This window comes from Brachycentrus maculatus, unplaced genomic scaffold (genome assembly GCF_059751285.1).
Source record: "Brachycentrus maculatus isolate JH-2025_06_01 unplaced genomic scaffold, ASM5975128v1 h1tg000342l, whole genome shotgun sequence".
NCBI classification, from domain to species: domain Eukaryota; kingdom Metazoa; phylum Arthropoda; class Insecta; order Trichoptera; family Brachycentridae; genus Brachycentrus; species Brachycentrus maculatus.
The window spans coordinates 437,360-465,000 of record NW_028281091.1 but is presented as its reverse complement, the minus strand read 5'-3'; the positions used below and the strand labels follow the sequence as shown (position 1 = coordinate 465,000).

The following is a 27,641-nucleotide window of genomic DNA, read 5'->3' as shown; positions in this document are numbered from 1 at the left end:
ATGGACGTATATTTTTGGAACAACAAAGGTATTAGTCATCCATACATGTCTCCGCCTCCTTAGCGTAATGGTCAGCACGCTCGGCTACCGTTCTGGAGGTCCCGGGTTCGATTCCCAGGGGGGTCAATTAAATATAAGTGATTTTTTTCACTCTAATATTTATTCCATATTACCCTGGACTGGTACCTGAAGCGGAGGGCTGATCACCTTTCCTTCATATGTAAACGATCAAGATAACACTGCGTTTGTATGATGCAGTGCCCTATGCACCATTGGGGTGCGGATAAGGGTTTGAAATACATGTCTCCACATGAATTTAAGAATTATCTCCAAATTCAAATATATTATTCTCCAAATTATGAATTATCTTGAAAATTTAGAAATCCAAAAAAACCTAAATTCTAATAATAATTTATTAAATAATATATTGTTTCAAAATTCTTCACCTTTGCTTTCCATTTTTCCTTTGTTTTCAAACTCCGCTCCTTGACTAACCCCTTCCCCTTAACTTTCCCCTCTCTTTATTTATAGAACGATTTTATATTTTATATTTTAGTTATTATTCAGACCTGAATGATGGAAGTTTAACTTCTGAAACATGTAGTCTATAATAAAACTCAAGTGGTAAAAAACAAGTGCTTTCTTTAATCATGAATTTAAGACACGGAGTGAATCGGTATCGTTTGGCTATTGAGAGTGGTAGACGTGTTCTGGGTGAGCAGTACTGACTCGTCCTAGTGACAGAGTTTGCGTCCGTTACAAGTTGCGTAGTTGGACAGCAAACCGCCCGGTTGACAGGGTGAATTCAGTGCGCTGGTTGCGAGCTGGGAAGATCGCTTTGCCCATTGCAGTTGTTGCAGCCGATGGAGGCGTGAGACGTCTATCAACCAATTGGTCTGGAATGCACACCTCTTTTAGATACTCTAGAGCCGTATTATGTATGTATTTGACACATCGCTCACTCCTTTCAAGAACATCATAAATCAAAAAACTTGATTTTTCAGGAGAACATTTTTAAAGTTTAAAAATATAATACAATGTATTAAAAATAAATATCAAGCCACTTTTTTAACTTTTTACTGGGCAACAGATCTTTTTAGGTAAAACCTGAAGGTTTTTTCTCCATTTGAAAAATATATAGTATTTATAAAAAAATAATTAAACAATATGTTTTCTTCAAAATGCAAAAACAACATTTTGTAGCCCTGTAGCGGGTAAATATTAAGTTAAAAATATGCCACTTTTGCTGGGATATAGTACATTTTCTGGGCATTCTGAAAACACGCAAAACGAAAAATTGGTTCATATATCGCTCACTCCTTTCAAGAACGTCATAAATAAAAAATTGTCGATTTTCAGTTGTGCATGTTTTCGGAACGCCCAAAAAATGTACTACATATATCCCAGCAAAAGAGGCATATTTTTAACTAAATATTTACCCGCTACAGGGCAGAAAGTGTTGTGTTTGCATTTTGAAGAAAACGTATTGTTTAAATATTTTTTTAACATACTAAATATTTTTCAAATGGAGAAATAACCTTCAGGTTTTACCTAAAAAGATCTGTTGCACAGTAAAAAGTTCAATAAGTGGCTTGATATTTATTTTTAATACATTGTATTATATTCTTAAACTTTAAAAACGCTCTCCTGAAAATTTAATTTTTTCGATTTATGACGTTCTTGAAAGGAGTGGGCGACATGAGCAGACAGAGTTTATACTGTACCCTTTGGGGAAAGCGTGCTCAGTGCAGTTGGTGAAGTAGTGGCGTGATGTGCTACAAGCCTATGTACCCATACCACCTCCAATTGCCTTTCCGCTACCTTACTCATATTGTATCAATTAGATTCAGTTGAAGCGTTCAAAGAAGCAGAAGAATTATATAAGCGGAAATGTGCCAGTGAGTATATATTGTATATATATATATATATATACATATATATATATATATATATATATATATATATATATATATATATATATATATATATATATATATATATATATATATATATATATATATATATATATATATATATATATATATATATATATATATATATATATATATATATATATATATATATATATATATATATATATATATATATATATATATATATATATATATATATATATATTTATATATAAGATGAAGAAGAATATTGAAGTCTCTCTCTAGTGAAGTTCTAGTGATTCAAGAACAATGTTTCGAAATTGGTTCATATATCGCTCACTCCTTTCAAGAACGTCATGGATCAAAAAACTCAATTTTTCAAGAGATCGTTTTTAAAGTTTAAGAATATTATAAAATGTATAAAAAATAAATATGTATAAAGCCGCTTATTGAACTTTTTACTGTGCAACAGATCTTTTTAGGTAAAACCTGAATGTTTTTTCTCCATTTAAAAAATATTTTTAAAAATTATTAAACAATACATTTTCTTCAAAATGCAAAAACACACTTTCTGACCTGTAGCGGGTAAATATTAAGTTAAAAATATTCCGCTTTTGCTGGGATATAGTACATTTTCTGGGCATTCTGAAAACACGCACAACTGAAGATTGACGATTTTTGATGTATGACGTTGTTGAAAGGAGTGAGCGATATGTTATCGAAGAAATAAACAAACAAATATGTTTAATTTTTTATTCCAATAAAATAGAAGTCCTTCTTTGAAGGATTGTGGTAGGTTGGAGCATTTCATATTTCATTTCTAAGTAGTTTCTTGTCGAACATGAATTCCCCGACGCTCCCCCTCTCCGGATATAGGCTCTCCAGGGTATGGAGTCTCCTGACGAGCTTCCGGACTCTTCCGTGACATGCCGTCAGCACGCTTGACAAAACCGGGGCAGCCTGGAACAAAAACGGGTAGATAGTCTCCTGAAGGTGTGCAGAGAAGGCGCTCTCTCGGTGTGGAGATGCGGGCTACTCCAGTGCAGGAATGGCTGAAGGATGATGTGTTATGTGAAGGAATGGAAGGTGTTCTCTCCTGAGAAAGGTACTACAAGATATCTGGTAAGAATGATATTATGGACAGTTAGGGCTCCGAGGGTAGATAGTCTCCTGAAGGTGTGCAGAGAAGGCGCACTCTTGGTGTGGAGATGCGGGCTACTTCAGTGCAGGAATGGCTGAAGGATGATGCATTATGTGAAGGAATGGAAGGTGTTCTCTTCTGAGTTGTACAGAAAGGTACTACAAGATATCTGGTAAGAATGATATTATGGACAGTTAGGGCTCCGAGGGTAGATAGTCTCCTGAAGGTGTGCAGAGAAGGCGCACTCTTGGTGTGGAGATGCGGGCTACTCCAGTGCAGGAATGGCTGAAGGATGATGTGTTATGGAAAGTGTTCTCTCCCGAATAGTATACAGAAAGATACATCTAGTAAGATATCTGGTAAGGATATCTGATAAGGATGATATCGCTCACTCCTTTCAAGAACGTCATAAATAAAAAATCGTCGATTTTCAGTTGTGCATGTTTTCGGAACGCCCAAAAAATGTACTACATATATCCCAGCAAAAGCGGCATATTTTTAACTTAATATTTACCCGCTACAGGGCAGAAAGTGTTGTTTTTGCATTTTGAAGAAAAGGTATTCTTTAATTTTTTTTTCAAATATACTAAATATTTTTCAAATGGAGAAAAAACCTTCAGGTTTTACCTAAAAAGATCTGTTGCTCAGTAAAAAGTTCAATAAGCAGCTTGATATTTATTTTATATACATTGTATTATATTTTTTAACTTTAAAAACGTTCTCCTGAAAAATCAAGTTTTTTTATTTATGACGTTCTTGAAAGGAGTGAGCGATATATGAACCAATTTCGAAACATTGTTTTTGAATCACTAGAACTTCACTAGAGCGAGACTTCCATATTCTTCTTCATCTTTGATGAGATGTCAAAAAATAATATGAAAATAACTCCTGTAATTGGAGATAATCCAGATTTGTGAACAGGTATTTGGACACACTCAAAATGTTGTTTTAATGTTATGTTGATGCATGAATGCAGGAGAGGGGAAGAAGTAGGACAGTTTGGGGTGGGGGTTTGTTCTCTGCCTGCCCCTGCGGAGAGTGAATTGATGGTTAGTTAGTTAATATGTAATACTGGACAGTACTGTCCGCCTCCGTGGTGTAATGGTCAGCGTGTTTAGCTACCGTGCTGGAGGACCCGGGTTCGATTCCCAGGGGGGGGGGGGGAAAATAAATATTAGTGATTTAACACTGTAATATCCATTTAATATTACCCTGGACTGGTTCCTGAAGCGCAAGAGTGATCACCTTGCCTTCATGTAAGTAATGATTAAGATAACACTGCGTTAATTTGATGCAGTGCCCTATGCACCATTAGTTGCGGATAAGGGTTATAAGTGAGTAAAATAATACTAATAAGTTTGTATGACGCCATTTTCGTAAAATACTCCCTCAAGGGTGCTTCACTGTGAACGAATTGGGGAAAGTATTATGGCGGAAATGGTTTAGCAAACAAATGTGTTTTAAGTTTTTTTCTAAAGATCATCTCACTCTCGCTATTTCTAACCATTGGCGGAAGAGTGTTTCCGCAACAGCAAAGCGAAGCGAAGCTGAAGCGGGGGGCTATATATATATATATATATATATATATATATATATATATATATATATATATATATATATATATATATATATATATATATATATATATATATATATATATATATATATATATATATATATATATAGGTTTTTAAAAAACATGAAAGTGACATACATTTAGTTCAAACGGAATAACGCAATTTCACCAATTGCTCAACAGATGGCGCTATAATGGCCCTATTTCTAAATGTATAAAAAACTATGGGGTCAAATAAATATAAGTGATTTTTTTCACTCTAATATTTATTCCATATTACCCTGGACTGGTACCTGAAGCGGGGGGCTGATCACCTTTCCTTCATGTGTAAACGATCGAGATAACACTGCGTTTGTATGATGCAGTGCCCTATGCACCATTGGGGTGCGGATAAGGGTTTGAAATACATGTCTCCACATGAATTTAAGACACGGAGTGAATCAGTATCGTTTGGCTATTGAGAGTGGTAGACGTGTTCTGGGTGAGCAGTACTGACTCGTCCTAGTGACAGAGTTTGCGCCCGTTACAAGTTGCGTAGTTGGACAGCAAACCGCCCGGTTGACAGGCTGGATTCAGTGCGCTGGTTGCGAGCTGGGAAGATCACTGTGCCCATTGCAGATGCTGTAGCCGATGGAAGCGTGAGACGTCTGTCCACCAATTCATCTGGAAGGCACAGTTGGTATAATGACGTCCCTGAGTCAGTACTTACGTCATGTAGGCCCTGGATATCTTCATCTTCCTTGTCTAATATTTGTATTCCGCGCTCTATTTCCTGTGATTTTCTTCTCTCATAGTGTAGTGACTTTTTCATGACCGTCAGCCCGTTGTCGCTGCCATTGTAACTCTAAAACGGTTGTAAAGTCATGTTACGATACAAAATAATAAAAACAGGAATACAGGTTTGATGTAATGGTCAGCTTGTCGAGCTGCCGTGCTTGAGGTCCCGGGTTCGATTCCCAGGGGGGCGATAGTAAATATTAGTTATTTAACACTGTGTCCGCCTCCGTAGTGTAATGGTCAGCATGCTCGCCTACCGTTCTGGAGGTCCCGGGTTCGATTCCCAGGGGGGTTTAATAAACATAAGTGATTTTTTCACTCTAATATTTATTCAATATTACCCTGGACTGGTACCTGAAGCGGAGGGCTGATCACCTTTCCTTCATGTGTAAACGATCAATATAACACTGCGTTTATATGACGCAGTGCCCTATGCACCATTGGGGTGCGGATAAGGGTTTTATTATTATTATATGTTTTGTCATGAGAATTTTCTTTCATCTCCCTACCCCCCATCAAACATTCCCAAGGTATATCAGCTTGATAAGGTGGGCAACGTCAAACTTATTAAAAAGGTTATATTATTTTTGACATCTCATCAAAGATGAAGAAGAATATGGAAGTCTGGCCATTTACGGGGCTGACGTCATAATGTTACACGTTATGACGGTCGTCAGCCCCGTACACGCCCAGACTTCCATATTCTTCTTCATCTTTGATGAGATGTCAAAAGATATTATATAAATTAAATAAATAAATAAAAATAAATAAAGAACTGAATATCTAAATATCACTCTCACAACTGGCATGGATCTTGTTCCTAAAAGGTGCAATACTTTTCCCGGATCACTATTTAAAATGTTGATCAATCGTATGATCTTGTCTTTGTCTTCCGTTGCATAGTCAAAGAACATCCTGGAAAAACCGGGGAGGTTTATCTGGAAAGAGTAAAAAGTAGAATAAATCGCTCACTCCTTTCAAGAACGTCATAAATCAATAATCGTCAATTTTCAGTTGTGCATGTTTTCAGAATGCCCAGAAAATGTACTGTATCCCAGCAAAAGAGGCATATTTTTAACTTAATATTTACCCGCTACAGGGCAGAAAGTGTTGTTTTTGCATTTTGAAGTAAAGGTATTGTTTGATTATTTTTTTTAATATACTAAATATTTTTCAAATGGAGAAAAAAACCTTCAGGTTTTACCTAAAAAGATCTGTTGCACAGTAAAAAGTTCAATAAGTGGCTTGATATTTATTTTTAATATATTGTATTATATTTTTAAACGTTAATAACGTTCTCCTGAAAAATCAAGTTTTTTGATTTATAAAGTTCTTGAAAGGAGTGAGCGCAATGTCATATTTTGTATATTAAAACCACCGACAAGACACACAAGGTGGCTTGGTGGGTCTCTGCAAAAAAAATGTTCTAAATATGTAAAAATTGATTGAAATAAATGTATAAAAAATTTTACAAAAAAGGCAATGTAAGCTTTATTTTTTAAAAAGAAATATTTGTGTTTTTATTATATGGGGGATTTCAATCCCCCTGTTCGAACTTATTTAAAAAATATATCGTAGTTGTACAGGAGAGAGTGACCAACTAACAAAATGTTCAGGAGGGCCATTTCAGTCACTTTTGCTTGGCAACAAAATAAACATCAATGCAGTTAGTCATGTTTACCAAGTCAATATGTTATACTTCCAAGTTTAAAATCCTTTGGGATGTTTTTCAGGGCAATATTAAGCTAGTAAGATATCAAATTTATTATATATATATATATATATATATATATATATATATATATATATATATATATATATATATATATATATATATATATACAACATTTTGAGTGTGTCCAAATACTTGTTCACAAAATCTGGATTATCTCCAATTACAGGAGTTATTTTCATATTATTTTTTAACATCTCATCAAAGATGAAGAAGAATATGGAAGTCTGGGCATTTACGGGGCTGACGACCATCATCGGCTGGTTTAAGTGATCACTTTACACACGTGTAACATTCACCAATTCTACCCATAATTGACAACCACACTACTCAAATTCTTGGAAGTTCTATATATATATGAACCAATTTAGAAACCTTGTTCTTGAATCACTAGAACTTTACTAGAGACATCTATTGGTGGGATGTATGGGACCTCACATACTAATATAAGAGTTTCTGCTTAATAAAAAGCTTCTTTACATCCGATGACGGTCGTCAGCCCCGTAAATGCCCAGACTTCCATATTCTTCTTCATCTTTGATGAGATGTTAAAAAATAATATATATATATATATATATATATATATATATATATATATATATATATATATATATATATATATATATATATATATATATATATATATATATATATATATATATATATATATATATATATATATATATATATATATATATATATATATATATATATATATATATATATATACATATATATATATATATATATATATATATATATATATATATATATATATATATATATATATATATATATATATATATATATTTAATAAATCTACTACCCCCTCTTCAACCTTCAACGTCCCAAGGACCCAACTCTAAAATTTAGAATTAGCTTCACGTATGGTGTTTGAAAATGATGCGGAATGCATCGAAACACGTGTCACAGTAGATTTTAAGAAATACTGGTATGTGGTATGTGGTACTTACAAATCATATAATAGATACTAATCACTCATTTCACTCTCATAAATTAAAACTATTACACCTTGTTCCATATAAAGGCCAAATTATGAATTATCTTGAAAATTTAGAAATACAAAAAAACCTAAATTCTAATATTAGTTTATTAAATAATATATTGTTTCAAAATTCTTCGCCACTGCTTTCCATTTTTCCTTTGTTTTCAAATTCCGTCCCTTGACTAATTCCTTCCCCTTACTTTCCCCTCTCCTTATTTATAGAACAATTTTAAATTTTATATTTTAGTTATTATACAGACCTGAATGATGGAAGTTTAACTTCTGAAACATGTAGTCTATAATAAAACTCAAGTGGTGAAAAACGAAGTGTTTTCTTAAATCATTGATCAATGTATTTTTACCAAGTAAAACATTGATTAAAAGTTTTGTATTCTTCTTCATCCATGCTGAGATGTTAAAAAATAACACGAAAATAACTCCTGCAATTGGAGATAGTCCAGATTTGTGAACAAGTATTTGGACACACCTGTCCGCCTCCGTAGTGTAATGGTCAGCACGCTCGGCTACCGTTCTGGTGGTCCCGGGTTCGATTCCCAGGGGGGGTCAAATAAATATAAGTGATGTTTTCACTGTAATATTGATTCAATATTACCCTGGACTGGTACCTGCAGCGGAGGGCTGATCACCTTTCCTTCATGTGTAAACGATCAAGATAACTCTGCGTTTATATAACGCAGAGCCCTATGCACCATTGGGGTGCGGATAAGGGTTTTATTCTATTATTCTATTTGGACACACTCAAAATGTTGCAGATGTATTTGAATTTTAATTACCCAACGTCCAAATCTAGCTACGGCTTATGCAACACCACTTATCATGACCCTACCCAGGCTTCAATTTTTTTAGTTTTATAGCCGATACCTACTCGTGGGTGGATTTGGACACACTCATGTTTTGAATGATTGGTTATATACAGAAAAGAAAAAATATATAAATGAGCCCTCTGGTGAGATTCTAGCGTACCTCGTCGCGCAGAAAGTGCGTCCCCGCCGAAATGTAGAAGATGATGTCATGCATTTCCGTATGTAAGATGAATTCCAGCTCTCTGCCGCTTCTATTCATTAGCTCCTGCAGCTGTGGGCTCGGTGCGCTCTGACCTGTGCCAAAGATTTTAAAGGTATAATTAGGTATATTCGATAAAAATAATAATAAAACCCTCATCCTCATTGTTATCGTGAAGCGGCCTTGGAACTTGCCTTAGCTTAGTGGGTAGTCCGCGTCGGCAAAATGGATACAAAAAATAACAGCCCATGGTTATTAAAATTTGGCTATTGTTATAATGAATAAATTCATAATTCGAACCCTTATCCGCACCCCAATGGTGCATAGGGCACTGCGTCATATAAACGCAGCGTTATCTTGATCGTTTACACATGAAGGAAAGGTGATCAGCCGTCCGCTTCAGGTACCAGTCCAGGGTAATATTGAATGAATATGGCAGTGAAAAATCACTTATATTTATTTTACCCCCCTTGGGAATCGAACCCGGGACCTCCAGAACGGTAGCCGAGCGTGCTGACCATCACACTACGGAGGCGGACATTCGATAAAATTTGATAAAAAAACAATATTTAGATATTTATGTATTGATAAGGCGTTTAATTTGTAGAACTCCATTTTAATTTTAGTGTAAATTGTCAAATCAAACACAGATTTTTTGAGTCTACTAAGTTGTATTTTATTCTTAAAAAAACACAAATAAATTATATAAACTAACTAACCATAATTTTGTCCGCCTCCGTAGTGTAATGGTCAGCACGCTCGGCTACCGTTCTGGAGGTCCTGGGTTCGATTCCCAGGGGGGTAAAATAAATATAAGTGATTTTTTCAATGTAATATTTATTTAATATTACTCTGGACTGGTACCTGAAGCGGAGGGCTGATCACCTTTCCTTCATGTGTATACGATCAAGATAAAACTGCGTTTATATGAAGCAGTGCCCTATGCACCATTTGGTGCGGATAAGGGTTTACAACTAACCATCACGCCGCTTCTCCGCAGGGGTAGGCAGAGAGAATAGAGCGCCACACCACTCTGTCCTTGCAAACACTCCTCGCCTCTTCCACGTTCATGCATCTCCTCATACACACCCGCCGATTGTTACGACTCCTAACCTATAGCTTCCGCTGATGGGTTTCTATTTGCTATAACTGATTTCAGTGCACCATTCACTTTGTTCCCAGCATTCACTCTCCTTTCTATGTCTTTATCAATCTTTCAAATTATATTCTCAATACAGTGAAACCTGTTAGATAGAACACCTTTTCTGAATGAACACCTTTCTACATTATATACATTGAACACACACATCCATTTTCTCACTAATTCACCTTTTCTGAATGAACCTTTATACTTTGAACATTGAACATTAAAAATAGTATTTATCATTTAATTACACACTGTTAGAATGAACATTAAATAATTTTAGATAAGCTAAATATTGGTAAATTCTATATATATATATATATATATATACATATATATATATATATATATATATAATATATATATATATATATATATATATATATATATATATATATATATATATATATATATATATATATATATATATATATATATATATATATATATATATATATATATATATATATATATATATATATATATATATATATATATATATATACATATATATATATATATATATATATATATATATATATATATATATATATATATATATATATATATATATATATATATATATATATATATATATATATATATATATATATATATATATATATATATGTATACATGTATATATATATATATATATATATATATATATATATATATATATATATATATATATATATATATATATATATATATATATATATATATTTCATTCATGTTGAAGAGTTAAAAATTGTTTGGATCAACAAGACAGATCTTTTCGATAGATCTGTCTCTGATAGATAGAGTTTTCTATCCTCTCTGCCTACCGCTACGGCGAAGCGACATGCTGGTTAGTTGATTAGTTGAAGAAGTGACCGTATAACTTACATTTTAGAGATGATCCCGGTACGATGAAAATTGACAAAATTAACAAAAGCGGCTTCATTTCCTCGAGCTAACGATGCAACTGTCTTGAGGGATTTGAAGACAGTGAAGACCTGTTGCTTTAGCGGCAGTGTCGAGCACTGTCTGTTGCAGCCGGTGTTGCCAATCTGTGGCGAAATTCCCCAAACTGCGGGGAATCTAAACTCTAACCAACTAACCATCACGCCGCTTCACCGCAGTAGTAGGCAGAGAGAATAGAATGCCACACAACTCTGTCCTTGCAAACATTCTTCGCCTCTTCCACGTTCATGCATCTCCTCACACATATCCGCCGATTGTTTCGACTCCTAACCTGACCACTTTCAAGTATTTGGCATACTTCGTGCCAAGTTATTCTCGGTCTTCCTCTGCTCCTTTTTCCAATTACATTCGCCTCATAAATTCCCCATTCCCAACTCGATTGGGGAATTCGTGGGGATCGGCACTGTGTGGGGAAAATGTGGGGATTTTAACACTTGACCATTTATTAATATAATAATGTTTTGAAAGTATATTTTTTGTGTGTTCTCCTTTTCTGTCCGCCTCCGTAGTGTCAGCGCGTTCGGCTACCGTTCTGGAGGTCCCGGGTTCGATTCCCAAGGGGGGTAAAATAAATATAAGTGATTTTTTCACTGTCATATTTATTCAATATTACCCTGGACTGATACCTGAAGCGGAGGGCTGATCACCTTTCTTTCATGTGTAAACGATCAATATAACACTGCGTTTATATGACGCAGTGCCCTATGCACCATTGGGGTGCGGATAAGGGTTTATTATTATTTTATTATTACACTAATATAAACTATTATTTACACTTAATTTAAATCATATATACATTCTTACAGTGAACAAAAGATTTATTTTAAAATTCTTTCAGTTTTAATAAAATAATGCTGATCTTTATATATTAATAATAAAAAAAAAACCCTTATCCGCACCCAATGGTGCATAGAGCACTGTGTCATATTAACGCAGTGTTATCTTAATCGTTTACACATGAAGAAAAGGTGATCAGCCCTCCGCTTCAGGTACCAGTCCATGGTAATATTGAATTAATATTACAGTGGAAAATCACTAAATCTAAATTTTCAAGATAATTCATAATTTGGCCTTAAATTCATGTGGAGACATGTATTTTAAACCCTTATCCGCACCCAATGGTGCATAGGGCACTGTGTCATATAAACGCAGTGTTATCTTGATCGTTTACACATGAAGGAAGGGTGATCAGCCCTCCGCTTCAGGTACCAGTTGAATAAATATTACAGTGAAAAAATCACTTATATTTATTTTGCCCCCCTTGGGAATCGAACCCGGGACCTCCAGAACGGTAGCCGAGCGTGCTGACCATTACACTACGGAGGCGGACATATTTTAATTTTATTTTAATTTTTTTTTTTTTTTTTTTTTATGTATACATTTTTAAACAATAAATTACCCAAATATTTGAAATATAAAATAGTGTTAAACAAACATTTTCAGGAACATATTACTAGAAATAAGGATAGAATAAGACTGCCATTGTTGAAAAAAACCGAATCGCAAAATTGTTAAATGTATAGGGGTTTGAAAATATTTTTTTTATTGTATTATATTTTTTAACATTAAAAATTTTTTCCTGAAAAATCAAGTTTTTTGATTTATGACGTTCTTGAAAGGAGTGAGCGATATGTCAGGCAGCTGGTTAATTTGGATATTGGCAATATATTTTAAGGACCTTACTTTAAATTTAATAGTGTTTAAATTAAGGGTTCAGTAAATGCGCGTATGAAACTAGTGGGGTTCGGTACCTCTTACACAGTTGAGAACCACTGGTCTAATGTCTAGCTCAGTACGTGTCTAGCTATACTATGTCTAACTGTACAATGTCTAGCCCGGAAGCAACGCTCTAACAATGGCGCTGGGTCAAGGTGAGATTTCCGTTTACAAATAAACTATTTAACCCTTAGACACGCGGTCGGGGTTTTTTTTAACCATTACCCCAAAATATTTTTTCGTCAGTCGATATTACTCCCTCCCCCTATTTTGAAAAGAAGACAATCAATATTGATTATTCTTCTCCGTCTTATTCCTCATTGCTGAGGGTTGTGACCCTTGCAGAAGCAATGACTCTTCTCCAGTTATCCCTTGACTGCGCTGCACGTAGCGCTTTAACCACTGAGGTGCCTGCTGCTGCCTTAATTTGATTGGTCCATCGTGTGGGGGTCTTCCTCTCCCTCTCTTTCCCTCCAGGTTACTGATCACAACTAGTCGTTCCAGGCTATCCTCGTTGCCACGCGCAACGTGTCCAAAGAACTGGAGAATCCGTCGGGTACAGATATTGGGCAGAGTCAAGCCATCCAAGCGTAGTTCCTGGCGAATGGACTAATTGGTACGTCTAGCTGTCCATGGAGTTCGGAGCATTGATTATAAACATTATTTATTGAATTAATTTACACGGATAATACAATTTTTTGGACAGCCCTGATCTCCTAAATCAAATAAAGCTTAGCGTGCGTCCAAGAGGTACTAGGCAAAAATCTGTATTCCCAGTATTTGTACATAACGCAAACTATGCCATGTTCTCTCCCATTCCGCGGCTTCACATGTTAGCCAATGCTTTTGAAAGTATAGATTTATTTAATATATTTTTATCCACCTTGAAGTCTGTACTTTCTCAGCATTTCTTCTCTATGTTATAATGGATAAATGTAAACGTTGTGTTTCACTCTCTCTCGCTGCTCGCTGATAGTGTGTGAAGGAGACGTGTATTGACCAGTGCTTACTATTTGTTATTTTATTATTACTTTATGTTTAAGACTTTTAGTTTCTCTATTAGTGTATTCATTAGTGTATTTTTATATTAGATACTGTATATATTATGTTAAAGGTATAAGCCGTTCAATAAATAAATTGATTCTAATATTCATACTATCATAAATCAGTGTAATCCAAACGCCAAATTCATCACAATCTATGGTCCTGTATGGGACCGGTGGGTATTGATCGACGCAAATCCGCGGTCCCTTATAGGACCACTGGGCGGCCAAAGGTTGATTAGATTGAAGTTTTGTACTGAAATTTCTCTGTGGAGTCCCATATTATATAGTAAAATAAGAAAGCTGAAGAAGAGTCTTCTTCATCTTTGTTGAGATTCGAAAAATATATTTTTTTTTAATAAATTATAATAAAATAAAAATATGTAATATTCTCTAAAAGGAAATTATTACCCAGAGATGCCAACAAGTATTTAGGCACATTGTACACATATCTTCTCCCTTTTTCAAACCCTTATCCGCACCCTAATGCTGCATAGGGCACTGCATCATACAAACACAGTTGTCTTGATCGTTAAAACATGAAGTAAGGGTGATCAGCCCTCCGCTTCAGGTAACCAGTCCAGCGTAATATTATCTGAAACGACGATCTCCTTGCCTTCATGTAAGTAACAATCAAGATAACCCTGCGTTTATATCAAGTAGTGACCTATGAACCGTCGGGGTGCGGGTAAGGGTTTTTGTGATGCGCAGGCAGTTTTGGGAACAGAGCATTGTGTAATTCCGCCTCATGTTTAACATACAATGGGGCCATCACCTTTTGCAGTATGGACTTTGTGGCTTTTCAAACATGCATATCTTTGATAGTCATTCAGTTGCGATTCGGAACCGACTAACAACTCCACAAGTCAGTTTATTTATTTTAAATTAAAAGAAAAACTCCTTGAAAGGAGTGAGCGATATGTGGTTTTACAAGTTAATTCAACTTTAAGTTTAATAGCGGGTATTTTATTCAGGCTAAAAGCTTTAAATAACACGGATTGTTCAAACGGGGATTTTAGAGTCAACATTTTTTGCCAGTATACCCACGTATGTTCTTCTTCATTACGAGCCCTCTGACTCACTGCTGGATAAAGGCCTCTCCCCCTCCTTTCCATTTCCTCCGGCCGGTTGCTGCTTGCAGCCAGTTTCTACTCCCCACAGCGACTATGCCGTCGGTCCACCTCTTTTGGGGTCTTCCGACACCTCTTCTGTTCTCCCAAGATCTCCATGGTAGAATTCTCGGGGTATATCTTATGGGGTCCTGTCTCGCTATATGTCCTGCCCACTGCCATTTGAGTTTTGCAACGATACGTCAAGAAGTTAATGTATTAAGGCCGAGATCTAGAATGTTGAAATTCATAACGCGGACGACTTTTTTTTTAGAATACGTATTGGAATTTGACTTAGAAAATGAAGATCTGCATCCTGCTTTGCTTGATCTTGGGACTCACCCAAGCACGCGGTCCAAGAGATGGTTGCGAGAGCGTTGTCATCTTTTCTTGCAGAGAGAATGATAAAGGTTGGTTTTATTTATATATTATTATATATATAGACCTTTTTTTTTTTTTTTAATTTATTGGCAAAGCACCCAATTTTGGGTGATACCTGCCAACTAGTGATTTTACTTCATTTCATTTTTCAAACCCTTATCCGCACCCCAATGGTGCATAGGGCACTGCATCATACAAAGGCAGTGTTGTATTGATCGTTAACACACGAAGGAAAGGTGATCAGCCCTCCGCTTCAGGTGCCAGTCCAGATTTTACTTAAACAATATATTTTTTTTTATTGATTTTTTTTGGGGTCACACGCTTTTGCCATACTTTTTTATATGTTTAATGATGGCACCGTTAACATTTTTTGAGTTGATTGACAATAGGTGTTGGACATTCAGCGGGAAGGACAAACCCTCCGACCGAATGTCCTGAATGAACTCGAGGTTAGGGAGTAAGGGGCAGTTGAAAAATATGTGTGTCAGCAGTCTCATCCTCCTCTCCACACGCGCACAACGAACAAGTATATATATATATAGACCTTAACCCTCTATCACTCATGAACTCGAATGTTTTTCATTTTTTGGATTTGAGACGTAAAGACAAATATAAAATACACGTGTTTCGGGAATTTCATTTTTTTTTATTAATTATGAAACAAAACTAAAAAATAGGGAGTGTTGCCTTGAGGCAACACTGAATGAAAAGATCAAAATAATGATAACAACAGCTGGCAGCCTTTAATATGAGAGATGGAAGTTTCTGAAGCAATTCTTAGCTTTCGTGTAGCATAAAGCTACTCCGCATTTTTCACACACATTGTGGGTAAACCTTTGCATTTTGCAAATTTGCATATGATTTTTTTTTAGACCATTGCGGCCAGTGCCCAATCTGGCTGCTTTTGTAGGGACATGCTGAGCAGGTCCTTTGTGCTTTTTGGCTTGAATCTTGTTCTCCAACGACCGCCGATCGGACATATTAGGCTTTATACCTAATTTGCACAGAGTCACAGCAACCTCCAGACGAAAATCTGCTGATGCTAAGCGGCCTGACTCAAGCCGCTTAGCATCAGCGCATATGCCATCGTTTGCTTCGAAACCGGATCTTGTAGATACCCATGACTCTGTCGAGGAGGTCGGCACCACCCATATGACGATTGTACTCGCCTATGAATTGCCTTATCCATTTCAGTCACACGAAAATTGATATTGGGATCTTTTTGGACTTGATACAGGTTGGTCTCTTCTGAAATTCTCTTGATTAGTTATTATGGAAACAGGTAAAAAAAAAGAACTGGATAGGGGTTTCAAGTTCTAAAATATCAAGAGTCAGGGTTCTATTTCCTGTAAACATGAGCATTTCTTTCAATTCAAGATTCTTTTTTTTCCACCGTGAACTAAGTTTAGCAGGCTTTTGTTTTGTTGGCTTTTCATTAACAGTTTTTGTTTGTTGACCTAGAGTTGGTGCAGGTTGAGCAGAGCTTTGGTTTGACGAGACATTTTCCACGTGTGAAGACGAGCCTTCTAGATTTTCCTCTAGGATTTCTACTACAGAATCCACATCAATATCTACATCTGCTGTCTCATTTTCAAATGTCTCGATTTCATGTATGAAATCAGGATCTGCGAGGCTGTCGTTTTCATAATCTAGGCCATATTCATTTTCTACACCATCATGAAGCATTGCAACAATGTCCTCGTCACAAAGACGGCGCTTACCAGACATTCTTCAATAATATATAAAATAAATAAACTATACACTTTCAAACAAAACAACTACACTTTTCGCCTAATGTAGCCCACAGGCAACAAACGCTAATATGCAATAAAAACCAAAATTACGTAAAAAGTTTTCAAAGATAACGTTACACAATAAAGTTCAAACACCTACCTCTCCAGTTTTCCAAGATAACACACTAAAAACACCCAGAACAATATTTTACAGTTTTTTCAATCAGCAATGTGACAGGGAATGTCACCACGCAGGGGTAGGCAGAGAGGATGGAACGCCACACTCTTCTGTCCTGACATACACTCCTCGCCTCCTTCACATCCATACATCTAGTCATACATGCCCTCCGATTACGCAGACTTTTGACACCGCCAGATTTTAGGTTCTGATTGATCTGATCGTGCCAAGTCTTTTTCGGTCAAGTTTTTTTTTTTTAAATTTTTTTATTATAACTATATATTATTATTTATTATTATTATTATAACTATATATATTATTAGACTTATTATAGAGTTTTTTTTTTTTTTTTTTTTCCCTCTCACATTTTTTTGCACCCTGCTTATATATGCAAGGTCATGTTACGGGTACGGGATTCTTGCACTTTTGCTTTAGTGCTTTCGGGTATGCATTATCTGGGAGAGAAAGAGAGGTTAGAGCAGCGTTCAGCCGCTTCACTCCGCTGCATTGAGCTCCGTAAGTATTATCCGGCTCCGACGTTTATCCTCCTTCATTGTAGTTTTTCATCTCCACAACTAAACTTTCCAGGTAGTCCAAGTATAATTTGGAGACGACTCCGCTTTTTAGCATCTCCTGCGGGTTCAGGGAGTCGATGTTGTGAGCATCACACTCCATTTGGAGAATCCACCTGTTTCGCTCAAACATTGGGCAAGATCTCAGTACGTGTTCCACAGACTGAGCAGTGGTACCATCACGTTATTATAGAGTTATAACTCTTAATTGGGGATTATCCAGTATTTAGACACTCTCAGAATGTTGTAAATAAATTGACTGGTCAAATTATAGTCTATAATAATAAAATGAAGAAGATATTTTGTGAGAGGTCCTTTGTAAAAAAAAAACGCAGTTAGAGTGTCAGAAATGAAGACTCCAAGAAGCATATCTGGCAAGAGTCTTCGTGATAGAATAAGAAACGCCAGGATCAGGGAGATATCGCTCACTCCTTTCAAGAACGTCATAAATAAAAAAACTTGATTTTTCAGGAGAACGTTTTTAAAGTTTAAAAATATAAAACAATGTATTGAAAATAAATATCAAGCCACTTATTGAACTTTTTACTGTGCAACAGATCTTTTTAGTTAAAACCTGAAGATTTTTTCTCCATTTGAAAAATATTTAGTATATTTAAATAAATAATTAAACAACACATTTTCTTCAAAATGCAAAAACAACACTTTCTGCCCTGTAGCGGGTAAATATTAAGTTAAAAATATGCCGCTTTTGCTGGGATATAGTACATTGTCTGGGCATTCCGAAAACATGCACATCTGAAAATTGACGATTTTTGATTTATGACGTTCTTGAAAGGAGTGAGCGATATGCGAGATGGAAGATGTCGTTAGGTGGGGAAGGCAACGAAGGAGACAATGGTATGCGCGTGTGAGGAGAATGGAAACTTCGAGACTCCCTTATATTGCACTGCACGGCCAGCCCCAAAGAGATGGATTTATAGCTGGGGATCGACATCGCAGGAGGCTAAGCCCTCTTAAAAACACACCAAGAAGAAGAAGATATTTTCTAGCGTTTCTTGTAACCCTGCCTAAGTTTTTGTGTCATATTTCAGTGGATGGTTTAAGACTTGTCAACTGCCACAAGCAATATTCTTCCAATATGATAAATATATCGGAAGAAATAAGAGATTTAGCAAGGACATATTTCACCTCTTGGATGGAGTACCTGACCATGTCAGTCACGGCGAGCACCACAAACAATCGCCCCGGATTCTCCAAGCTCTTCATGAAGCTCAGCAACAGCTCCTGGGACAAGACTTTGGAACTTTCCCGGTTCTTAGCCAATACAGGTGTGTAATATCTGACATCGCTCGCTCCTTTCAACAACGTCATCTATCAAAAATAGTCCATTTTCACTTGTGTATGTTTTCGAAATACCCAGAAAATGTACTATATCCCAGCAAAAGCGGATATTTCTAACTTAATATTTACCCGCTCTAGGGCAGAAAGTGTTGTTTTTACATTTTGAAGAAAAGGTATTGCTTAATTATTTTTTTAAATATAATAATTATTTTTCAAATGGAGAAAATACATTCAGGTTTTACCTAAAAAGATCTATTGCACAGTAAAAAGTTTAATAAGTGGCTTGATATTTATTTTTAATACATTTTATTATATTCTTAATCTTTAAAAACGATCTCTTGAAAAATTTATTTTTTTCATATCTGACGTTGTGTGGGAGTGAGCGACATGTGGAGGTCCTCACATACAAATATAAGAGTTTCTGCTCATTAAAAAAGCTTCTTCATCTCACCATAGATATCTCCAGTGAAATTCTAGTGAATTCAAAAACTATGTTTCGAATTTGGATCATATATATAGAAGTTTGAGTTGTGTGTTTGTTGTCAATCATGGGTAGAATTAATGAATGTTCTAAATCTATCGCTTCGCTCTTCCCAAGAGAGAACACTCTCCATTCCTTGCCACAACACAGCATTCCTCAGTAATTCCTTTACTGTCCAAGCGGCTAGACTCTGGAATGAACTACCTCTACACGTAAAAAATGCACCTTCTATTTTAACCTTCAAAAAACGCCTGAAACATCATTATCTTACCTTAGAACCCTAACTGTCCATCTCTTCCTCCCCTGACCCCTCCTCTCTTTCTTAAACTTGCTACCTGATTCTACCTATTTATCATTAGAATCCTAGAATACTTTTTTGTCTAATTGTTAATAATTGTTTTTTAGTTTTTTGATAAAATCTATTACATCAGACAATAATATGTAATAACTTTTAAAAACGTCTGAGACATTACTATCTGTCATTAGAATCCTAACTGTCCATCAAACCTCCTCCCTCTTCCTCCTTCCCTAAACTCCCTTCTTCCTTTGCCCTCCTTATTATCGTCTTTTGTTAATTTATGTTTCTTTTTAAATGTCAATTTGTAATTTATGTTTTTTTAAATGTTCAAGTACTATCTGCCCACTGATTGCAAACGGCTATATATGGTATCAAACGTTTTGATCAATATCACTAGTCCGTCTTTGGTCGGTTGGAAGATATTGCTTTTTAGCAATAAGCCCGCCAATGTACTTTTTATTTTCTGTACATGAAGTTTAAATAAATAAATAAATGTTACAAATGTAAAGTGATCACCCTAAAATGTAAATGATCACCCCTAAATGCCCAGACTTCTATATTCTTCTTCAACTATGATAAGATGTCGAAAAATTAGATAGATATTAAAACAAAGTGACTGCCGAATCGAATAATGAAGTGGTTTTTTACAGGTAGCATATATTCATTTAATTTGGAAAAATTTGAGGCCAATCCTAGGATAAGTGATGCTGAATCTGAGATTGTGCTATTGGCACGGGCGTTGGATATTCACAAACATTTGGCGGAGAAAACTTATTCGATCCACGGAGAAGCGACCAGGCGTCGGGAAGGTTTACACGATCCCGGGGTAATATAACTCAAAACATTTTTGTCAGGCAGTTTTGTTCATTAACCCTGACCCTAATTATACTCTGGCAGTCTGCCGCCCGACCATCAGTATACTAATCACAAGTAGCCGCAACACCCAATTCCCATCTGTACTATGTTTGCAAGCATGTCCCGCTCTCTACCAACAGAATGGAAAAGGCACTTTTAACCATTTCCAGCAATCAATGTATAATTTTAGCATTTTGAAATTGGTAATTTTTCACTTTATCGTGATTGTTTGCGATATATTCAACACTTCTTCTTCTTTCTCCATGTTCGCTCCCTAGGTGGAGCATATGGCCAACACGAAAGGTCTCCAAGTTACTCTGTCACGCGCCATCTCCTTGGTCAGTCCGGCATCAAGAAGTTCCGCTGAGTATAGTCGGTGAATGGGCGCCGGAATCCTCGGGGTTGGAAGAAGAGACACGAGGGGTTGATGCCCTCAGGTGGCATTCTAAGGACACGTCCCAACCATGTCCACCTTCTCCTCTTCAGGACTTTCAGTATGAAGGGCTGTTGGGTTCTTCTCATACCACTTTACACCCAGTATTCGTCTCAGGCACCTATTTTCAAAACTTGCTAGTTTCTTGCTCTGAGCTTTGGTGAGATGCCACGACTCACACGCGTATAGCAGCACTGTTAGGATGAAGGCATTAAAGAGACACTTGGACATATTTAAAGCAGTGTGTTAACCCTCGTTTTCCGCTTACAGATGAGTTCATTCCTCGAAGAATTCATGCGTGGGCAAGACGAGACCATACTACAGTTGTCCGGCTACATTGCCAACATGAAGAGATTCATAATTGACGAGGAAAACATGGCTTTCGGGTTTTATGTGTTTGATGAATACCTCTACAATACTGTTTAGACTACAACTGTGAAAGTCCTCACCAAAAAGTTACATTTTCAATATTGCACAAAAATTATTTAAATGCAAATCTGTTCTGTTTACTGTGTTCTATCGAAACCTTAATTAAATTTGCCACAAAACGTGACCAATCCTGTGTTAAACCAATATGAAATCATTAAATTGCACCAAAACGTAACAATTTTACAAGCTACAATTCCTGATTACCTAAAATCATTCATAATAATAATAATAAAACCCTCTCTAAAAAAATAATAATAAAATTCTCTCAGAAGAATGTGCGACAAAACGATGTATGATAGATGTACGAATAGTGAAATAAGGAAGGAATGCAAAGCTGAGATAAGCATTATCCATAAAATTAAGAAAGGTGTGTTGAGATGGTTTGGACATGTAGAACGAATGAATGAGGAAAGAACGGTAAAACAAATTTATGAGGCGAATATTAGCGGGAAAAGAAGCAGAGGAAGACCGAGAAAAACATGGCACGATCAGGTATGCCAAATACTTGAAAGTGGTCAGGTTAGGAGTCGTAACAATCGGCGGGTATGTATGAGGAGATGCATGAACGTGGAAGAGGCGAAGAATGTTTGCAAGGACAGAGTGGTGTGGCGCTCTATTCTCTCTGCCTACTTCTGCGGGGAAGCGGCGTGATGGTTAGTTAGTTAGTTAGTTATAAAACCCTTATCCGCACCCCAATGGTGCATAGGGCACTGTGTCATATAAACGCAGTGTTATCTTGATCGTTTACACATGAAGGAAGGGTGATCAGCCCTCCGCTTCAGGTACCAGTTGAATAAATATTACAGTGAAAAAATCACTTATATTTATTTTACCCCCCTTGGGAATCGAACCCGGGACCTCCAGAACGGTAGCCGAGCGTGCTGACCATTACACTACGGAAGCGGACATGCGGACAAAATCATTACTAATGTAAATGGAACGTTTTGGAGAAGACCTCTACTCCAATATATTAATATTTTGTAAAGTATGTGGCCAAATGCTGGATTTGCTCCATATAGTTTTTCCACAGGTTTCCAAGATAAATGCATCTTTAATACTGATTCATACTAAAGTACTAGTTAAGTTAGCTTGGAAACCGGTAGACATTATGATTAACTTATAATAAAATATTTATAGTGATTTTAAAACAAAGTTACATTTTAATTATAAAATGGAAAATCACAGAGTCAGTGCTCAAATATAAATTATTTAGTTCTCATCAGATTTATTATTATTTTATTAGCATAATTTGTAGGTACTATTTTGTACCAGTTATTTTAGATTCTAAAATGAATCCACGGCAAACCTTACCTAAGTAGATTTACCTCTAAAGAAGTCACTATGACTATGAATAAGGCTATTGTTCAGGGGATTGCTAGTAATCAAGGTCACTCATTGATAATATTTTCTTTGCGGTGTTCGAAAAACTATACTGATCATGGTTATATTATTCTATCTGATCATTAAATTATTTTTTAAAATTTTTTAATTAAAGAGAAATATTTGTGTTTTTATTATTTACACAATTACATACTAATTCTGTGAGCTTAAGCAGCTCATTATTAGAAATAGGTATCATATTGCGGTAGAGGGGTTCGAACCGAGAAAATCTTACTTAAGAGGCCGCGACACTAACCACGGGACCACAACCCGACACATTTTTCGACGTTTTTATATGTAAACCTAGAATACTAAAATATCGTAAAAATTACGACGGCAAAATGACGATTCTTTGCAAACACAATACTCGCGCCTGTTTTTTTGTTTCACAGTACCTTGGTTTTTTATTATTTTTTATTATCACGTGATCTTTCAAACCCAAAATATGTAACTTTTACTTCTAAAATAATAAAAGTTTATGATTATCTTATTTATTTCCGTTTCATTTCCATGTTGTATTTTTTTACAAATGTGAAGTAGGATAGTTTGCTGATCTAGTAAAGAAATAAAAAATAAAAAAATAAACAAGCTCCATAAAAAAACTCAACTTGACGAACACTACAAACTTATACAGACTATACAATAGAAAACTAAACAAGATAACTCCCAGGTACCGCATAAAAATATAGGTTCCCAAGTAATATTTTAAAAAAAAGTATAACATGATACTATCAACAACAGCAAAAAAGTCCCTCTCCAAGCACAAGAGCTCAGTCTCTTTTTTGGAGAGACTCAGCATAACTAAAATTATTAGATTTTATCGAGTAGAAATGTACAGAAATTGTATTCAATTGTAAAAAAAAATGTAACTGTATTCAATAAAAAATAAATAAATATAGGGGGTTAATATTTCATAGAGATTTATGGTGGATGCGACAACTTCGTGTCGTTGCGGCCCGAGCGATCACTCCACGTTTAGGAACGCGCCCGTAGAATGTCAATAGGTACTTAGTGACTAGCGCCTCCCATGCACCTGTGCGTCACATTTCTCCCTAAATACGAAAACTAAACTGCAGCTCTCTACTTTATCGACACGCCGGATCCAAAATGGCCGAGCCGTTTCTATAACGCAGCGTTCTTTTCCAATCGCCGTGCGTGGCCGCCGAAAACGTCGGGAAAGTGAACCCAGCTGTCGATAGTGCCTCTCAAAAGTGTCTACAATAAGAGTTCACAGTGTTTCCGCCATATTTTCGCATATTTCCGCCATCGTAAGGCTTCGGACCGACCCCCTTTCACCAGGCGATCGCCAGCGGCTGTGCTCCGAGGTGGCCCCTCAGTTCGTTATTATTTTGAAAAACACTTAATCAATTCGTCAATCCACATTTTGAATCTTCAACCGACACTAAACTGGGCCCCCGCGAGGGCTCCTAGCCCCTTTTCCCGCGGGGCCCGAGCTCGCATCTCGTGACGTTTGAAGTTTTGACTTTGCGGTCAGTCGCCAATTAGATCGCCTACAATTCACATTTTGTTATTTTCCATACGTATTCAAAACAAAAATTTGCAACATATTAAAAAGCGGGCAAACCTCTGCACGTCTTCAACGTTTTCTAGAAAGATTCCTCAGTATATTATCGCTCGAAAACAAGCTTCCGTATCTTCGATAATTCAATTTACATACTCTTTCACTGCGGGCCGTTTTATACATTTTTCTACAATTTGAGTTCATCCTTGGTGACTCACGTTGGTGTTAATTCGTCAGATTATTCCCTCATCGATTTGGAATATACGAGAATTACACATGGATGAATTTGTTTAAAATCTATCGAATCCTATTTAAATATTACTTCAACATATTTAATATAATATCTATATTGTTTTTAAATCCAGTCAAGACTCAAAAACATGTATGATTACATTTTATGGTGATAGAATTTTCTAAGGGTTTACATACGTTTTGGCAACTCAAATGTCCATGAAATTTTTAGACAGTCCTTGACTTTTTTTACAACATTTTGAGTGTGTCCAAATATCTGTTCACAAATCTGTATTACTTTATTTTTTGACATCTCATCAAAGATGAAGAAGAATATGGAGGTCTGGGCATTTGCGGGGCTGACGACCGTCATAGGCTGGTTTAAGTGATCACTTTACACACGTGTAACATTCACCGATTCTACCCATTATTGACAACCACACTACTCAAATTCTTGGAAGTTCTATATATATGAACCAATTTAGAAACCTTGTTCTTGAATCACTAGAACTTCACTAGAGACATCTATAGGTGAGGTGTAAAGAAGCTTTTTATTAAGCGGAAACTCTTATATTAGTATGTGAGATCCGAATCCTGGATTATAATCACACACATGAGAAACGCCAGAAAATACCATTTTCATTTTTATTATTTAGCTTTCAATTTGACCAGATAATTCATTTACAACATTTTGAGTGTGTCCAAATGCTTGTTCACAAAATCTGGATTATCTCCAATCACAGGAGTTATTTTTATATTATTTTTTATTATTTTTATTTTGTTTTTTATTTTAAACTTCATGTATAGAAAAGAAATAAGTACATAGTTGCTAAAAAGCAATATCTTCCGACCAACCAAAAACAGACTAGTGATATTGGTCAAAACGTTTGATACCATATATAGCTGTTTGCCATCAGAGGGTAGATAGTACTTGAACATTTAAAAACAACATAAATTACAAATTGATGATAATAAGGAAGGCAAAGGAAGAAGGGAGTTTAGGGAAGGAGGTAGAGGGAGGAGGTTCGATGGACAGTTAGGGTACTAATGATAGATAGTAATGTCTCATAGAAGAAGAAGAAGAATATTCTTCTCATGTCAAATAATAATGTAAAAAAATAACGCGTAATTGGAGGTAATCCAGATTTGTGAACTAGTATTTGGACACACTCAAAATGTCGGAAATATGGTAACTGGTCAAATTAAAGGCTTAGAAAAAAAGGAAGTGATATTTTCTATGTATGAGTATGTGAATACTGTGTATAATATGAATGAGTTGTCCGCCTCCGTGGTGTAATGGTCAGCGTGTTTAGCTACCGTGCTGGAGGTCCCGGGTTCGATTCCCAGGGGGGGTGAAAATAAATATAAGTGATTTTACACTGTAATATTTATTTAATATCACCCTGGACTGGTTCCTGAAGCGCGAGAATGATCACCTTGCCTTCATGTAAGTAATGATCAAGATAACACTGCGTCAATTTGATACAGTGCCCTATGCACCATTTGGTGCGGATAAGGGTTATAAGTAAGTAAGTAAGTAAGTATGTGAATATAATCCAGGATTCAGACGTTGCATGCCAATAAAAGAGTTTCTGGTTTATGAAAACCTTGCCTCATCCCACCATAGATGCCTCTAGTGAAGTCTATCGAGTTTGATCAATATATATATATAGAAGTTCTAAGAATTTGAATAGTGTGGTTGTCAATTATGGGTAGAATTGGTGAATGTTACACATCGCTCACTCCTTTCAAGAACGTCATCAATCAAAAATCTTGATTTTTCAAGAGAATGTGTTTAAAGTTTAAAAATATAATACAATGTATTAAAAATAAATATCAAGCCACTTATTGAACTTTTTACTGTGCAACAGATCTTTTTAGGTAAAACCTGAATGCTTTTCCTCCATTTGAAAAATATTTAGTATATTTAAAAAAATAATTAAACAATACCTTTTCTTCAAAATGCAAAAACAACACTTTCTGCCCTGTAGCGGGTAAATATTGAGTTAAAAATATGCCGCTTTTGCTGGGATATAGTACATTTTCTGGGCATTCCGAAAACATGCACAACTGAAAATTGTACATTTTTGATAAATGACGTTGTTGAAAGGAGTGAGCGACATGTGATCGCTCAGCCGGCCTATGACACCTTGGTGTTTAATTAGTAGAACGCCATTGTAATTATGTATTAATAACTAACATTAATAACAGATTTTTTGAGTCGTATTTTAATGTATCAAAGTTGTATTTTATTATTAAAAAAAACACATGAAAATAAATATTGTGACGTTTGTTTGAAAATTACATAACTAGGCGAAACAATCGTCACAATATATATATATATATATATATATATATATATATATATATATATATATATATATATATATATATATATATATATATTGTCCGCCTCTGTAGTGTAATGGTCAGCACGCTCGTCTACCGTTCTGGAGGTCCCGGGTTCGATTCCCAGGGGGGTCAAATAAAAATAAGTGATTTTTTCACTGTAATATTTATTCAATATTACCCTGGACTGGTACCTGAAGCGGAGGACTGATCACCTTGTCAAAAAATATCGCTCACTCCTTTCAAGAACGTCATAAATCAAAAATCGTCAATTTTCAGTTGTGCATGTTTTCAGAATGCCCAAAAAATCCACTATATCCCAATAGCAAAAGCTGCATATTTTTATCTTAATATTTACCCGCTACAGGG

The 27,641-nt window shown here is 35.7% G+C and overlaps 3 protein-coding genes across 10 annotated transcripts in view; 2 read left to right on the top strand and 1 right to left on the bottom strand.

The window, feature by feature from the left end:
- Positions 1-2,636: 2,636 nt before the first annotated feature.
- On the bottom strand, positions 2,637-11,463 carry LOC148303886 (ferritin heavy chain-like). The gene is made up of 5 exons (XM_088269234.1): positions 11,183-11,463; positions 9,112-9,245; positions 6,190-6,327; positions 5,322-5,456; positions 2,637-2,855 (listed from the first exon to the last, which is right to left on the bottom strand). The coding sequence occupies exons 1-5, from the start codon at positions 11,238-11,240 to the stop codon at positions 2,703-2,705; spliced, it is 618 nt and encodes a 205-aa protein (XP_088125360.1). The 5' UTR covers positions 11,241-11,463; the 3' UTR covers positions 2,637-2,702.
- A 3,379-nt stretch (positions 11,464-14,842) lies between these two features.
- LOC148303885 (ferritin light chain-like) lies at positions 14,843-23,870 on the top strand. 3 transcript variants are annotated; one of them, XM_088269232.1, is made up of 5 exons: positions 14,843-14,884; positions 15,403-15,538; positions 19,045-19,281; positions 20,724-20,899; positions 21,632-23,870. In XM_088269232.1, the coding sequence occupies exons 2-5, from the start codon at positions 15,430-15,432 to the stop codon at positions 21,785-21,787; spliced, it is 678 nt and encodes a 225-aa protein (XP_088125358.1). In that variant the 5' UTR covers positions 14,843-14,884; positions 15,403-15,429; the 3' UTR covers positions 21,788-23,870. The 3 variants fall into 3 exon arrangements, with proteins under 3 accessions (XP_088125358.1, XP_088125357.1, XP_088125359.1); XM_088269231.1 differs by having other exon boundaries at positions 14,853-15,066; XM_088269233.1 differs by having other exon boundaries at positions 14,868-14,980.
- Positions 23,871-24,260: 390 nt separating this feature from the next.
- Slik (Sterile20-like kinase) overlaps positions 24,261-27,641 on the top strand; it is a 51,269-nt gene continuing 47,888 nt past the window's right edge. For 4 of the 6 annotated variants that reach the window (XR_015838416.1, XR_015838415.1, XM_088269229.1 and 1 more), the window contains exon 1: positions 24,261-24,495. The gene's annotated coding sequence lies outside the window, so the exon portion shown is untranslated. Of the gene's footprint in view, positions 24,507-27,641 lie in introns of all 6 variants that reach the window. The other 2 variants (XM_088269228.1, XM_088269227.1) reach the window with 2 other exon arrangements.

Excerpts from the sequence above, each read along its gene's own strand:
- LOC148303885 (XM_088269232.1), top strand. The coding sequence starts at position 15,430 with ATGAAGATCTGCATCCTGCTTTGCTTGATCTTGGGACTCACCCAAGCA. Across the intron at positions 15,539-19,044 it reads TTGCAGAGAGAATGATAAAG|TGGATGGTTTAAGACTTGTC; the intron begins GTTGGTTTTATT and ends GTCATATTTCAG. Across the intron at positions 19,282-20,723 it reads CCGGTTCTTAGCCAATACAG|GTAGCATATATTCATTTAAT; the intron begins GTGTGTAATATC and ends GGTTTTTTACAG.
- LOC148303886 (XM_088269234.1), bottom strand. The coding sequence starts at position 11,240 with ATGAAGCCGCTTTTGTTAATTTTGTCAATTTTCATCGTACCGGGATCA. Across the intron at positions 9,246-11,182 it reads ACCGGGATCATCTCTAAAAT|GTCAGAGCGCACCGAGCCCA; the intron begins GTAAGTTATACG and ends TCTTTGGCACAG. Across the intron at positions 5,457-6,189 it reads GAACAAGATCCATGCCAGTT|AGTTACAATGGCAGCGACAA; the intron begins GTGAGAGTGATA and ends CAACCGTTTTAG.